We start from the raw sequence: 16,096 nt of genomic DNA on the forward strand, positions 1-16,096 counted from the left end.
TGTTCCTTTCCTCCATTAGGTTTTTCTACAACTACTGCAACTAAAAAAAATTCCAAAACAATAAGCTCCGTTCCAATAACCGCTAAATGTTCTTTCTGTTGTCTCATTCATGTTTTTCCTATTTCTTGAAATTCCACACTGAAATTGAAATTTCACTTGAGAATAAAGATTGAAAGTTAGAGACCGTAAGAACCGGAAATAAATAAAATCCTGAAGAAACGAAAATCAATGACGGAGGTTACTGTAGAGAAGGCGCACAGCAAAATTACGAAGGGTCTTGCAGCGAAGAAACTAAACTGAGCGTTTAAATATAATTAAACGGAAAAGTAATAACACTAACCCATCTTTCCTCGTGACTGCTAAAAATGTGGTTTTATCAAGCAGATTATTTTAAATAATCATCGAATTTAAAAATTATACTCGCGTGTTTTAAAACATGAATTCCCTCACCGCTTTTCGCAAATTTAATCCTCAAGCAGTTACAGTTAGTTTTTTATGCGTTCCAGTTTCATAAAATGCATGTGCACAAGTATGGAATCGTAATTCATCAGCGACTCAGAGAAACCACGTATAAGGTAGGAAGATACGAAGTAATTTTTTAAACTTTTGCGATTTTAAGTGGAAAGTCGCCATACTCACTGGCTCGGTTTCTTCTCATGGATGTATCGACGTTCTTCCTGATAGGTTTCCTTTCCCACAGGATGTTAAACCGGGAGTCTCAGTTAAAGCTAAATTCGATGACGAACAGGCGGATGATCCCTCGGTTCGAACTGTTTATTCTTCACTTTTTGTAAATTTGGTTTTTATTACAGGTTGTTTCGTTATGCAGCAACCACGAGTGGATCCGTGACGTTGAAGTTATCAATTCAAATGCTGTGGTAATCGAAAATTTTATACATTCCTAATAATCATGTTTTTTAAGATCTTCATCATCGTCCGATTCGATGCGGAATGTCTTAGTAGATCCTTTTACCAAGAGAACACGAACATTGAGTACTACATTATTCAAAATGATGACACTGATCTACGTAGAATAGCTATTCCAAAAGTGGTATTAGATGCAGAGTTAGCTGGAAGATCTCCATTGCAAAAACGAGATGAACCACTAGTTTATCGTGTGGGAGTTAGTTGGGATCCATTGTTATTTGAAGGAGGAACAAGAGCTCATTGGAGATATTTTCCCGACTTACCTTTGGTTCCTATTTTTGAACTTTATTACAGAGATACAGTAAGTCAGAGCGGAATTTGTTAACTAAAAATCCGAGAGCAAAAAACATTTTGCAGACACTGCCATATTTATCTGAGTCAATGACTTATGGTGTCCTCGAAGGAATTGTTATCGCTCAAAATGAATGTGGAGCGTTGTATTGGACAGTTGGTATGGGCTGTGCAGTTCTATCGAATTTCACAAGAGCCACAGAAATGCCTCCTCTTGGATCTGTTAATTTTGTATTAGTCAAGTACGTTATGAAATAATTGCTCATTGTTATGAGTATAGCTCAAAACTCGTTTCAGGCGATGTCTTCCTGAAACATCTTTCGGATTTCCATGTTGCTACGAGCTGCTCCCAGATATCAGGAATTATAGTTGGGAAGAAAAAAGATTTAAGATTATAACTGACGAGAAGAGTGGTTCTGTTTACGTAAGAACTTAAACAATTATCATGATAAAATAATTGCGTTGTTTACAGATCGAAGCCCACTGTAAGTGCGTTCCGATGACTGAAAATTGGGGCCAACCATTCGCAATGTCAGTGCCATATATTGGAAAGATTTATCGAGGATTGGAGTGTTACAAGGATAAGATTTGTGCCGGAATAGAATATTATTTCCGAATTGAGTTTCGGAAATTTAAAAACGATGGAGAAATGGAGAACGAATGTGACTCATTTGTGCCAGTAATCGTAGATCTATGCTTGGTAACAAATTAGTTCATTATATCAATAAGTGTTTTTTATTTTTCAGAAAGAAGACGAGTTTATCAAATGCCGAGTAATTTCTATTTCCCACGAATTAAAAACATACTTTGCGGTTTTGGAGCCCACGGGTGAAGTATTCCAACGGTTAAAAAACAAAATTGATTTTGTTGCTATTCCTTTCCGAGTTCTTCATTGTGCTAAAAGTATATATCTGGAGGATGAAGAACTAATGTTGGACTGTTTCACTGTGAGAATTCGGTTAGACCTCATTTTTTCTCAATATCATATCTTGTTCGAACAGTTCGGTTTTCAGACTTCCAATGAGTGATCACAAAGTTGCAGATGCTATCCACGTTGAGAGTTCAAGCAGATCACAGAAAAATCATACTCAACTTCCAAGAATCACACAAGAAATACATTTGAAGCTCGCAACACTGGTAGAAAGGCTGAAGAAGCTTAAAAATGGAACTGAAAAGTCTCCGATGAAATCTGAACCCACGATTGATGCTTTTGAAATGGACGGAACTAAGTTTTCCGATTCGAAAATGGATAACAGTGGTATGAATTGTTCGACCCCGACTATCCCTTATACGGAAGAACGTCCTAGAAATCAAGAGGAGTGGGAAATCGGGCGACAGTCAAATGATATTACACGAGAAAGTTCACAATTTTCGGGTGAAGTTATTATCACGGAATCTTTTTTTGCATCCACCGCTCCGTCCACCACAACATTCGTTCAATATCCCGAGTCATATATCTCCACATACAACGATAGAATTGCCGGAGAAGTTGTCACAGAATCAGTCTTCGAATCGTCAAACTCGTCATTTTCCTGTGATAGTCCGAAAAAGGCAGCAATTGAAGTGGATAAAATCGGCGCATACCACCCAGAGCGTCGAACTCCAACACGAAATTCGATGTTCAGTTACAACATGAATCCTGGAAGCCGACCCCGTGGGTTTGGTCCATCAAATTACAATCATCAGGGACCCACATCTCCCGGAAAGGACAACAGACGGCCAAGAGCCATCAAATTTGGATCGAGACAATTAAGGTGTCGGAAAAACCATAAAGATGTTTTAGAAGAAATGGCTTACCGTTTCATGTAGGTCTTCTTTATATGAACAGTCTTAGAAGATCGACTTAAGAAAAAAATATACATTTTTCGGAAATAAAAAATTACAGAAAAAAGTTCCACATTTTAAATCCGGCCTGGGCGATCCAGGATTTTGCAAGTCTGCTTTTTCAATCCTAATCATTTAAGTTTCTTCTTTCCAATTATAAGTCAGAATTTGTCACCGATTGGCGGACCTCATCTTGTTGCATAATGAAATACTTTTCAAAAAAACCTACTTTCTCGAGCATTATGTAGAGGAAATTGTTTGTTTGATTCGAGTGAAATCTTTTATTTTAGGACTGCGAAATGGCACAATGCTGTTTACTATTTGCGATTTTCAGGGCCACCCGATTGATGTTCGTAGAGAATGATAGAAGGGCTATTGAAAGTTGGTCTCGAAAACCGACCGCGAAAGTGACAAAAACCAAGAAAACCTTAACTTTTGTTATTCCGATAGAGAGGATCAGAACTCACCAAGAGCTCGATAGGAGAATTTGTCGATATACATCTCTTATTCGATTTGTTGTACTTGACAAAGTTATGAATGTGTGTGATTCTTCTGTTGTGGTCCCATTCGGGTTAGTTTTATCCATTTCATTTCTTTCACATCATTTCACTATTTTTCAGAGGAGATTTTCCAGTTGTACCAAAAGACTTCGAACTTGGAAATCGCTATAAAGTGGAACATTTCTCTTTTCTTGGAGACGTAAGTTTATCAACTAAATTTCGAAAATGGTGATTTTCTAATAATTTTAGAATATGTGCAGATTTGGTGGCTTTGCAGCAGGTCTGAACAACTACTTATTCTATCTGGAAACCCCCTCGACCACTTTGACGAATCCGCGAACGATAGAAAACAAAAGAGGTCAAGAATACGTTCAGTTAGAAACCATCGTTTCGCGTCCAAGTACTCCAGTTGTACATAGTGAAATATTTGAACTATGGAGTTGTGAACATTGTCCAGGATATGTTTTAGTAGAGCTGAAACCTGAACTGGTCAGTTTTTAAGAACTCTGGATAACTACCCAGAGTACTACCCAGACGTATAATCTGATTAATGTTTTCAGAGAGAGATTTTAGAGACCATCGATGCCAAAGTTTACGATCAGTATACCTACTCTGCAATAATTGAACCATTAGCAGGCGTAAGTTGTTTATAATCTTCAGTTTTCTGGATGGAAAGTTATATTTTGAAAATTGAGATCTTAGCATATTTCTGTTGTGCAACGGCCTCTGAAAAGTGAACCTAATGTTTTCCATTACCAAAAATTACTCTGCGATTTCTATAGGGCCCAATGGAAGCATCGATTCTTGTTGAAGATGAGGATCAGGATGGTGAGATGGACGTCTTTGTGTTTTGGAGATTGGTTGTTGAGTTCTCGAGTGTTGTTCATCTGCCAAAACTCATCAGCCGAGGAGAAAAGTATATTCCAAAGAGAGACTATTCTAAAAGAGAAGTTGGCGGAATCGCCGTTAAAGATTATGGAATGTGGAAGACGTTGCATATCAACTCTCAATTGGCTCAAGCAAAAATGGATCGCCTGAGAGCATTGAACGACCCACGAATCCGCATGATTGATGGTCCAGATCTGAAACCAGAACTTAAAGAACGAAAGGTTGATGAAGACAAACGAAGAGCGTCTATGTTCGAAGCGATGGAATCATTTGCTGAATCACTACCAGAACTACAAGAGAAGGGAATGTTTCAAAGTGTATTCATAGAAGATTTCAAACAAGAAATTGAAAAATTAATACCGCTTGATGATGGTCATCATGATCATCAGAAAAAGAAAAGGTGAGTTTCAGTTTACTCCAATTTGAAGTTTAAAAAATGATTAACAGAATCTACTCATTGGAAGTTGGAATGAACTACATCACCAAAATTCTCCTCACGGGAAGTACATATAGAATTATGAACGGTTTTAAAGAGCACGTATCACTATTGAGAATTCTAGCCGAATGTATTGGGCTTAATGCAACATATATCAAGAAGACTGACGATGTGAAAAAGATGGTAAACAGGTGGTAGATTTTCGTCGATCAATATTTTTTTTCAGCTGGTATACTTTCGCAAAAACAAGCTCACATCATGCAATTGAATTCTGACAATTTCAATTTTACTTTCGCGGATTCTATAGTTCACATTCTAATTTGCTCATTACACTGATCCTATCTTTCATGTCCTTGAACTTTTGTACATCCGTTTAAAAAAAAAAAATTTTCTGCATTCTCAATAAAGAAATTAGATTTTTGTCGTCGATAACTTGTACGTAAGAAGATCTGTGTGACATTTACTTTTAAAGCACCTTAGAAAAGCCCCCACCGCGAATATCAGAAAATATGACCCCAGCATAGAATAATAAGCCCCCGCCATTGAACAATTGACCCCCACCATAGAATAACGGACCCCCACCATTGAACATTAGCCCCCCTCCATTTTATGTCTGCAAAAACTGATTCACCATCCTCCTAATCTTCAGGCTTAAGTAAAAACACTGGAGAAATGCGTTCTGGGGGCCTGTCATTCTATGGTGGGGCCTGTTTTTCAACGGTGGGGGCGTAATTTACAATTTTTTTAAGCTGGTATTTTTTCGCAAAAACAAGCTCACATCATGCAATTGAATTCTGACAATTTCAATTTTACTTTCGTGATTCTATAGTTCACATTCAAATTTGCTCATTACACTGATACTATCTTTCATGTCCTTGAACTTGTGTACATCCGTTAAAAAAAATATAAACGTAAATAATAACCAGATCTGCAATAAAGCGACAGGAGTTTTCAAGAATACCACATGCGCCTAGTATCTCACGGTGTAAAAAATACGTTGTTATCTAGTGGATTGTATTATACATATGCAAGCTCGCTTCCTTTTTTTATTCTGTTGATATATAATGGACTACAAATATATGTACTTTGATTAATATATAAAACGATGAGCTCATGCATGTGTAATGGTAAGATAATAGTAGGGTAGAAAGTGAATAGAGCAGTGATAGGCAACATCGGATTCTAACTCTTCACCATTGTTCATCTTGCCCCTCATCCGCATTTCCTGCTCCCTCATTGATGTTAACGAGCCATTCGGGTACTTTTTTGTTGGCCTCCGTCATTACATTGATAAGACTTGGGATGATCTCTCTGTCGCTTTCTTCGTCGATGAATGCAGTGGACACACCAGTGAATCCAGCTCTAGCTGTGCGACCGATACGATTGACGTATTCATCAAAGCCTTTTTTATCGGGCATGTCATAATTGATAACATGATCCAAGCCAGCAATGTTTAATCCACGAGCACAAACATTGGATGCCACCATGCACTTATATTTCCCACGACGAAAATCATCGAGAGTGCGGTCACGTTGCTCTTGGTTTTGATGACTGTGCATCTGAATTTAGCGATTAATAATAATAGTGGTGGTAGTTAAGCATACTTGCCATTTGCCGGTCCGGGTAGAAATTTTTTAAATTCTAACACCTCAAAAATAATTTACATGCACTTTTTATCGCTAAACTATTTAAATTCGTCAATTCACTCGAATAATAGCTCAATGTGGTCCTGTGAACATTTGGAAATCGGCCCGGCCCGTGACAAGTATGTAGCTAAGTGAAAGATTCTCAGTTGAAAAACATGTAGGAACTTAGTAGAATGTCAATGTAGTACATATCTAGTCGAACATGATTTCCAGAAAAATTGTAAAAACATACCGAAGTGCAAGGGACGCCACAATTAGCAATGTTGGAGGCAAGAGTGTCACAGAACTTGACTGAGTTCACAAAAATGAGTGTTTTCTCTTTTTCGATAGGAGCATCCGGAAGAACGGACATAGTATTTTCATCGAATCCAAGAAGTTTATACAACTCAGATCTTTTCTCGGTACGAGGAACTGGCAGAATTCGTTGATCGATTTTTTCATTGGCTGTTCCGAATTTGTCCACTTGAAGCATAGTATAACCCTCTTTAACAAACTTTGGCAAATCTTCTGCTTGAAGATTTTCAGAGAAGGACGCACTGAAATAAATACAATATTTTCTTGCAAGCCAAAGCAAATGATACCTGAAAAGAATAGTTTGTTGAGTACGAGTTTCAGGCGAACCAATGATTTTACTGACTTCCTCTCCGAAATCAGCACTATCAACCATGCGATCAGCTTCATCGAGGACTACGAACTTCATCTTCGACAACGAAATTTCGTCAGATTCCAAGAAATCATTGAGTCTACCCATCGTTGCGACCAGGATTCCGAGTTGCTGGAATTTACAGAGCATTATTGGATACATGAACATTGATTATTTTCACATCAAAGCTACGGAGGAGTTGAAGATTGGCGCTGCGCGAGTATCCACCATACGCAATTCCACACTTCAGTCCAGTTTGATAAGTAAGTTGACGAGCTGTGTTGAAAGTCTGACTAGCCAACTCGCGTGTTGGAGCAACAACAAGAAGGCTTTAATAATTTAATTCAAATTTAAATTAGCAGTGTATGAGAATACGAACCGTGGTGATGGTTTTTCGTCCGTGACATCGTGATGGTGTGAGCGATCCTCTAACAAATTGATGACGAGTGGAATGAGGAAAGCGACTGAAAATACCACATAACTATAGCAGCAGATTCTTCCAACATTTTGTTTCATGTTTTTATCAGTGATGTTTGAAAGGATGTGAATCCACCTCGAGACTAAGACTAAAACTCCGGCGGTGTATACAAAGAGAATCTGTTATATTCTTTATTCACGCCATACGAATGTCTCTCTGTTACAGGAATGTTTCAGCCTATCTTCTATTAAAGTTTAATTTTTTTGGATATGCAGCTTTATTGAATTTTAATATGACGAACTACCAAAATACAAGGTCTTTACTAAATTACATACGGCGTAAAAACTGTATTGTGGAAACAGAAACACTTCTTGTGGCCGATGTAAGACGAATACAACTATAAAAAATACTAAAAACGGGATTGGAGCTAGTTAATTCATATACCGTAAAAACTGTATTAGAGCGACATGTCGCTCTATTTTTCAACCGCCTCTCAGAAAAATTTTGTGGTTTCTGAAACTCATTAAAATTGAACGGAAAAAACTTTTTTGAAAGTTCTATTCGTTCATCTAGAGGTTACTATTCACGCTGCTTCTAATCAGAACCAAGAAAATACACTGAGATAATCATATTCATGAATTCTGAGTATAGATGGGTGTCGTTCTATTAAAGGTGTCGCTCTAATACAGTTTTTACGGTATATATATATATATATATATATATATATATATATTAGAGTTGCGCGGAAGTGATTTTTTCAAAAACGGAAGTCGGAAGTCGGAAGTAAAATTCCAAATCCGGAAGTCGGAAGACGGAAGTAAAATTTTGAAAACGGAAGTCGGAAGTGAAAAAATGCCCGGAAGTCGGAATCCGGAAGTCGGAAGTAGATTTCTTCGCAAAGATTTAAAAACTCCAAAAGAAAATATCATGAAATTCACAAAAATCAGTGAGAAACTAGTTTTTGGCTGAAAAAAAGCCTATTTTCTCTCCTTTTAGACCATTTTTCCTTGTATTTCTGAGAAATTTACTTTTCCTAATCTCCAGTCTTATGAAATGACGGAAGTCGGAAGTGAAACTCCAAATCCGGAAGTCGGAAGTAAAATTTTCAAAACGGAAGTCGGAAGTGAAAAAATGCCCGGAAGTCGGAAGTCGGAATTCCGCGCAACTCTGATATATATATATATATATATATATATATATATATGGGAAATAATAACCTAAAATTTTTTGCGCACTGCAAAGAACTCTGAAACTTCAGCTTACGAGTTTTTCCGCTTCCCGTATGTGCACAAGCGACGACATCAAAACCATGTAAGATTGGGAAGAAGGAAGCTCTTTGAATTGGTGTCGGTCTATTCATTTTCATACGCTTGAGATTGTCATGAACATCTTGTGGAAGAACTTTGAACGCATCGAAGGAAGCCATATCGGGAACATCGATTTCGCCCATCGATGCAAAAACTTTCTGATCGAAGTTGATTTTGTCATCATTGTTAACCGCATCTTCGAACATTTCGTCTTCCGGGGTGAACACAACATCGTAAGAAACTAAAATGTTTCCTTGCACTGAAAACGGAAACATGTGAATTGAAGATAAATGAAAATATAAACTTACAATCTCTTGGCCTACTCGGGCATTCAGAGCTCCAATGACCTTCTTCGTTGCATCGACGACATGGCTCTGTAGGTTCGGTACGCACCCGTTCTTTCGTACAGTCTTTTGAGAAATGTCCCTCCTCCTGACAATTGCGGCACGGACCATAGGGAACTCTCGGCTCAGGGCAATCTTTCGCGAAATGACCGACTACATTACAATTGCGGCAGGGGAATCGAGGTTGTTTTGGTTTGTCACAGTCTCTTGAAAAATGACCTTCTTCACCACAGTTATGGCATCCACGTGGTCTTTCAGCATCTTCATGTCGACTCTCATTTCCCCATCCGCCTCCTTTAGAGTTTGTGTTATCTTCTCAAAAATTATATTAATACTTGACCATGTTAATCAATTTTTCTTACCACCAAAACCACCATCTTTTTCTAGCTGACCGAGACTACCGAAAGATGCTTTCGTGAATTCAGATGAAGTACCGAAACCATTATTGGATTTTTCTCCGAAACCATTATTGGATGTTTCTCCGAAGCCGCTTCTCGACTTTCCACCGAAACCAGTGTTTCCAGATACACCGAACCCAGTATTTGATAGCTCTGACTTGTTTCCACCGAAGCTAATACTTGGCTTCGTTCCAAAATCCGGTCGGGTTGTTTTTCCGAAATCATTATTTGCCTGAAGTCCGAATCCATTATTAATTGACTCCGTTTTGAATTCGCCGACGTTTCCAGTGTTTTCTTTTCCGATATCAAATGCAGACTGTTTTGAGAGGGAACTTGTTGCACCTGACGTTTTGAAACCTTGGTCGGCCGATTTTCCGAATCCGAAAGATTGGGTGCCAAAACTAGTGGGTTTTTGTGAAGTGCTTCCGAAAGAAAGTTTTGATTGATTAGAACCACTGTCAAAGTCAGTAGGCTTTCCAAAACCAAATGATCGCTTAGTCTCTGTGTTAGGTTCGACCTCAGAAACTTCAGGCTCCTGTGCCTTTGCTTGACCGAAACTGCGTCTCACTTCACCGAAACCAAATGTTGTCTTCTTCGCTGAGGTGTCGGTTCTTTCATGTTTTGAGTCATCACTATTTCCGAAACCAGTAGACTTGTCTTGACTCTCATTTTCGATTTTCCCAGTTGCTTTCTTTGTGGATTCGCTTCCACCGAAACCGGAAGGTTTGATACTTCCAAACGATGTGGGATTCCCACTTCCAAAACCAGAAGGCTTAATGCTACCAAAAGTAGCAGCTTTAGGAGCACCAAAACTCCCACCAAATCCCGTAGGTTTCAATCGATCAGATATGACAGCCTCCCGCTGTGGTACCTTGTCGGCATGTGCTTGACTTCCAAAAGATCCAACAGTTCCAACAGGAGGGATATCCTTAGAAATCTTGTCCTGTACTAACAAAGAACTTTTCTGAACTCCTTCCTCGTTTGTCTTTTGAGAACCAAAGGACTTCTGAGTGCGACCGTCCCCTTGAACAACCGGTGACGGACCTTTTGGTATCATATTGTCATTTTCAGAACGAACTGATTCCTGCGTCCCAAATGATTTTCCGAAATTTGAGTTGGGTTTATTAAAATCGGAGCCCTTGCGCGATGAAGTTGTAGTTAGGAGCACACCTCTCTCAGTCGGCGGAGCTGGTGAAAGCTCTCTGTAACAATGTCAAATATCCCCATCAATTCGATAAATGATTTAAAAAAAATTAATACCTAGGGGATTCAATATCCAGAGTATCGTCAATAGGAGCTGGAACAATTGGTTGCAAAGCTCTAGCTGGAGGCAGTTTACTGGCAGTGCTTTTCGAAACTGTTGGAAGACGGAACTCTTCTTTTTTTGTTGGGCTGTAAGAGCTTAATGATGTTTTTGTTTCAATCTACACGGTACTTACGATCCCCACCCGTCGTCGCTGCAACCATCAATGTCGTTATTAGATGGTTTCTCCGACTCTCGTTTTGCTGGAACTGCATCATTTAGAAAGACCGGAGGAGGTGAACCCCGGAAGACTTCTGAAGACTCGGTTTTTGGTAGTTGCTCCAAAATTGTTTCCATTTTTGGATGAATTCTCTCAGCTACCTCTCCTTTCGGAACTTGTCTTCCGATTGTATTCACTCGGGGGTTCTCAACTACTGAAAATTTTAATTTGTTTTTTTCAATCAAAGCTTTGATTACCAGGAGGTTGCTCGATTACTTTGGTCGGTACAATTTCGACTTTTACCTCCGACTCTTGAATCCCCCAGCCGTCGTCAGAAAAACTGCAAAAAAACCTCGTATGTATCGGTGGTATGAATATTCCCTACCTCATGACGAATTATTATTGAACAGTTTGTATATTCCTGAAAAAGACCACCGTATTATGGTAAAAGGAACAACAGAAGACACCAAAAAATCACACCGTTTGTTTTGATAGAGTTGTCGAAATGAAAATATAATACTAAGTTATGCACCTATTCACGAAGAAAAAGTGCGAATTAAAATGCCACACTTTGCATTTTAATGCTATTCACGAATGCACTTTAATGTGCATAAAAAACACTTTAATTAGAATTAATCTGCATTAAAATCCGTAAATCCACACAAATCTTAAAGGCGCATGCATTTTAATTAAGATATCTCGCCACGATGTGCACTTTAATTCGCTTTTTAATGCAGATTAATTCGAATTAAAGTGTTTTTATGTACATTAAAGTGCATTCGTGAATAGCATTAAAATGCAAAATGTGGCATTTTAATTCGCACTTTTTCTTCGTGAATAGGTGCATAATCGTTTTCGGAAAACATTGTAGAATTATACGAGGTAACTGGAGGATTAATAGTATTTAAAAAGAATTTTTCAAATTTTTAAAAAAATATCCAAGAAAATTTGTTTGAATGAAAGGAGGTGTTTCCAAAAAAGCAACGTGGATAATAGATTTACAATTAGTTTCAGTTTATAACAAAAACAGGAGAAACATATTCATTTAAAAGAATTTTAGTCTGCAGAATGGCCATTCGAACGGTCGTTTGAAATGTTTTTTTTCGCGCGAGGATGGGTCAAATAAAAAAATCAGAATGCCCCGGAATATCAAAAGTAGTGGCATAACATCTCATGACGATTTCAGATAAAAAAGAGACCTAAAATCGCTGTAACTTTTTAATAAAAAACATTTTTCGAACTAAACAGTTTTGAACTGAAACGAGTGGGAAATCATATTGTAGGCATGAACAACTTTTAAACGGACAGAACATTTTCGACTTGATGACGGGGTACGATCTTTTGACCTGCACATCCAAGTCAAGAAAGTGAGAAAACAATTTCGACTCTCGATTAATTAGTTTTTTTTTTTCAAATTCCTACTACGCTTAAATAGTCAGAAACATACCCGTCACTGGCCGGATGAAGTGACTTTATTTCTGAAAAACTTTTTTTTTTACTGGAATTGTTGAAAAAGGGTTTTGAGGCGTTTCGAGCTATAATTAGTATGAAGTGACAAATTTAAGTAGTTTTACACCTGGGCTGGCCCGTCAAATGACAAGTATTGTAGGAAGCTTTCTGATCAAGTTCGCAACATTTATGTGTGCGGAAGAATACTACAAGAAAATTGATACACTAATAATTTAAAACTTATTCAAAATTAACTATTCCTATACCGCTCCTATACCGCTAATTTGATGTTCCGTTGACTTGGTCGATTTTATATCTTGCAGATGATGAGCTCCAACTCTATCCTCCCGTTTCCTTCAGAATGTCGATCTGTTGGTCGACCTTCTCGTATCACGCCCGCGTTCCATTCGTAAGTTATTTTAGTGAACACACATTGCTGGATTCAACTATTTTTCAGAATGGATGATAACATTAGTAAAAAACGTCAAAGGAACTTATCTGAACCAACTGATGAGAATCGAAAGCGAGTTTACAATGCAGAAGGAAAATTTTCAAATAATTCGTGCACAAGGATCGTGTCGGAAACTGAAGGCGGTCATTACAACATCCCTAAGTCCATCGAAGTGGTCGACGAAATGAATGATCACCATAGTGATTCAAATTCATCTATGGATGATGAAGGGAAAAAACTTGATAATGATGAGGGGAGAGAGGACCCAGTATTTGACACTGACGAATTTCAGCCGTCTGAAATAGTCAGCAACAAAAACGACCGAGGCAAGGAGCCCAATGTTTCAGTTGTAAATGAAGAGAAAGAAGAAGAGCTGAGAGATAACAGAGGAACTTTTTTCGAACATTTTTTCCACGATTCGCTTCCGATTGATTTTGAGTTCGATGGCAATAGTCTTCATGCCATTGGAAATGACATCATGGCTAAGGTTTTCTAGAATTTCTAAATTTTCTCAATGCCAACAAGATTTTCAGCGCATTGAGGAAAAGTTCAAGATAATGCAAAAATTAGCTCATCTAATCGGATGTGGACTGGACTGCCACTGTAAAACATCGTACTTCAACCCATAAAATCTTCCTCAATTTTCAGTTCGTCTGGCACACAGTGAGTTTAAGCTGTTAATGATGGTTCGCGGGGCGCCGAGAGTTCTATTCGGTTCTGCAGTCTCCGTGGTCCCCGATCCTACCAACATCAGAAAATATGCAACGTGAGTATAGAGACTGCCAACGTTTCCAACTTTTAATATTTTAAGAGCAGGGCAGTTTATCGAAGATGCACAAGCTACTTTTTTCGAGAGTATTCTTCAACTCATGCCTCGAAACTTGGAGTCTATAGAGACCACTTTGAAAGTATCCCTGTTCGAAGGAACTCAAGACGTCTGTTTGTTTACTTCGTTCAATTTCACACAATTAATTACAGATGGGTGTCTCAAAGCTATACGACTTTCTGAGAAATATCCGTCAAACCGTTCTCACATATGTTTCCAAAGGTTGTGATTTTAGCTTTCATGATTAATATTTATTTTTTCAGTTCCCATTGTATGGACGGTCCAAGATGTTTCATCGCAGGAACATCATTTTGACTTGAGTCCGATTCGGTGGGTACAATAACATACTTCGATCTTAATATTATTTTTCCAGAAATGAGATAAAACAATGCGGAGAAATGCATCTTCTAAAGTTGGAGAATGATCATCCAGGTTTTACCGATCGTTGGTGCAGTGAATGTGGTGTTGGAAGAGCACAAACGTTCTCCGAATTTATGGAAAAGAAGTTCAACACCTTCAACTGACACTAGATCTTTTATATCTAACATTTTGAAATATTGTAACAATTCATATTCTGTAAAATTATTTCTCTAAAACTTGCGAATACATACTTCATGAAGTACTTCAACGAAATCAGTGTGTTAGAGATACTATTCAATGTGTACTTCGTCTGTAATGTATACCTTTTATGAACCCAAAGTCGTATATATTGAGCAATGTTTGTAATTTTCGGGAATATTTTTTCGATTGTTATTCGAGACGGCTCTTTAACTGAAAATCTAGACGTTGTATATCGATTTTTCTTGCAATATCAACACATTTATTATGCTGCGTCCAAAGTAACTTTTCCGCGGAAAAGGTGTCCAAAGTAGCCATTTCCTTTCCTCGTTTTCCTCTGCGCCTTTAAGCTAATCGCGGCGAGACCAGCGCATATTTTATTAGGGAAAGTTAAATTTTCGAAATTAAACTTTTTTTCAAAATTCCCTCCTAAACTACGGTGGTCTCGCCGCAGATTAAAGGCGCAGAGGAAAACGAGGAAAGGAAATGGCTACTTTGGACACTTTTTTCCGCGGAAAAATTACTTTGGACGCAGCATTAACGGAAATACCGTAAAAACTATATTTGGGGTGCATGCACCTTTATTGTTCAAAGGGTCCGTCGGAGGCCCACTATAAGAGTGGGAGCACTATTTTCGCCCGACTTCGGTATCCAATGCTTTTAAATTTGATCAATAGTTTTCGATACCAATTCATCGAACATATAATGGGGTTATTCACCTCCGGAAAAAACGTTTTTTCCGGAGGTGAATAACCCCATAAGCTGCAACGGGGAAAATTCTGAACTTTCACGACAAACTACGATTTTAACCACAAATATGCTGAAATAGTGTAAGAGAACAGTTCGGATACAAGTAATGTGGATATTAGAGAAAAATATAAATCGTTGGAGGGCAACTGTATTAGAGAGGCATCTTAATTAGAAGGATGACCTCTGATAGAGTTTTTACGGTAAGTGGACTCGAAGTAAATAGATGCTGTAGATTTCGATTAATTTCGAATTATTAAATTTCCAAAAAATAACTTTGTATTATAGAGCGTAATTGTGCAAAAATATATCTCTTTAACTTTGATTTTCGAAAGTCATCTGATGTTCTCATTGTGTTGTGAATTGTGAATGAGAAAAACCGACGAAAGGGAGGAGCGATGGCGCGACTGAAGAGACACAGAGTGGAGATACATGTCAATATTTATTTCAAACTGCCTCGTTTTCGTACACTTTTTCGGCGACGACATGCGTGCGATGTGGACAGAAAATGTTTCCAAAGAGGACATAACTTCTTGGTGGACCTTTATAATGATATTACTGAAGGTTCATAACAATGGTGTCAGATGTAAAAATTGTGGTTACTCAGATCAATTTGAAACTAGTTAGATGGTAAATAATCATGTTATGGTTTGAAATAAGCGCCTACATTAAATTTATTCTGATCCATTATGAGTTCTGGAAATTAGATTATGTTTCAATAGGCATCAAACGACATATGTTTCCAGAACACATTAAATTTGAAATAGTGTCCTAGAAATGTATTTTTCTTGAAGATCTTGCACTACGGGTTGCTATTAGGTTCACTGTTTGATTGTTTTTTCGAAAAATGAAATAATGACATCACTAATAAATCATGATGAACCTCTCCGTGCCTTCTTCTTCCCCTTCACTCAATGTTATCTTAAACGACGCCGTCCATGGAAGTATTAGTAGAAGGAGGAGATTTTCGACTTTCTTTA

General features: G+C 38.0%; 3 protein-coding genes across 3 annotated transcripts; 2 read left to right on the top strand and 1 right to left on the bottom strand.

Annotated features, from left to right (window-relative positions):
- Nucleotides 1-515: 515 nt before the first annotated feature.
- On the top strand, nucleotides 516-5,064 carry GCK72_002194 (uncharacterized protein; the record flags this gene model as incomplete). The annotated part of the gene is made up of 15 exons (XM_003104769.2): nucleotides 516-575; nucleotides 620-763; nucleotides 813-878; nucleotides 923-1,228; nucleotides 1,285-1,460; nucleotides 1,516-1,642; nucleotides 1,691-1,918; nucleotides 1,965-2,176; nucleotides 2,232-3,023; nucleotides 3,377-3,613; nucleotides 3,663-3,741; nucleotides 3,792-4,031; nucleotides 4,103-4,180; nucleotides 4,325-4,830; nucleotides 4,878-5,064. The coding sequence occupies 15 exons, from the start codon at nucleotides 516-518 to the stop codon at nucleotides 5,062-5,064; spliced, it is 3,438 nt and encodes a 1,145-aa protein (XP_003104817.2).
- A 992-nt stretch (nucleotides 5,065-6,056) lies between these two features.
- Nucleotides 6,057-11,475, bottom strand: GCK72_002195 (uncharacterized protein; the record flags this gene model as incomplete). The annotated part of the gene is made up of 12 exons (XM_053723306.1): nucleotides 6,057-6,425; nucleotides 6,745-7,048; nucleotides 7,094-7,287; nucleotides 7,337-7,484; nucleotides 7,535-7,619; nucleotides 8,837-9,139; nucleotides 9,189-9,536; nucleotides 9,587-10,824; nucleotides 10,883-11,014; nucleotides 11,062-11,299; nucleotides 11,343-11,425; nucleotides 11,471-11,475. 12 exons carry the CDS (start codon nucleotides 11,473-11,475, stop codon nucleotides 6,057-6,059), a joined length of 3,447 nt encoding a protein of 1,148 aa, XP_053591951.1.
- Nucleotides 11,476-12,857: 1,382 nt separating this feature from the next.
- GCK72_002196 (uncharacterized protein) lies at nucleotides 12,858-14,335 on the top strand (the record flags this gene model as incomplete). Its single annotated transcript, XM_053723307.1, has 8 exons — nucleotides 12,858-12,943; nucleotides 12,992-13,472; nucleotides 13,519-13,588; nucleotides 13,634-13,751; nucleotides 13,797-13,920; nucleotides 13,964-14,003; nucleotides 14,075-14,141; nucleotides 14,185-14,335. The coding sequence occupies 8 exons, from the start codon at nucleotides 12,858-12,860 to the stop codon at nucleotides 14,333-14,335; spliced, it is 1,137 nt and encodes a 378-aa protein (XP_053591952.1).
- Between the last annotated feature and the right edge of the window lie 1,761 nt (nucleotides 14,336-16,096).

This window comes from Caenorhabditis remanei, chromosome I, assembly GCF_010183535.1.
Source record: "Caenorhabditis remanei strain PX506 chromosome I, whole genome shotgun sequence".
In the NCBI taxonomy this organism is placed as follows: domain Eukaryota; kingdom Metazoa; phylum Nematoda; class Chromadorea; order Rhabditida; family Rhabditidae; genus Caenorhabditis; species Caenorhabditis remanei.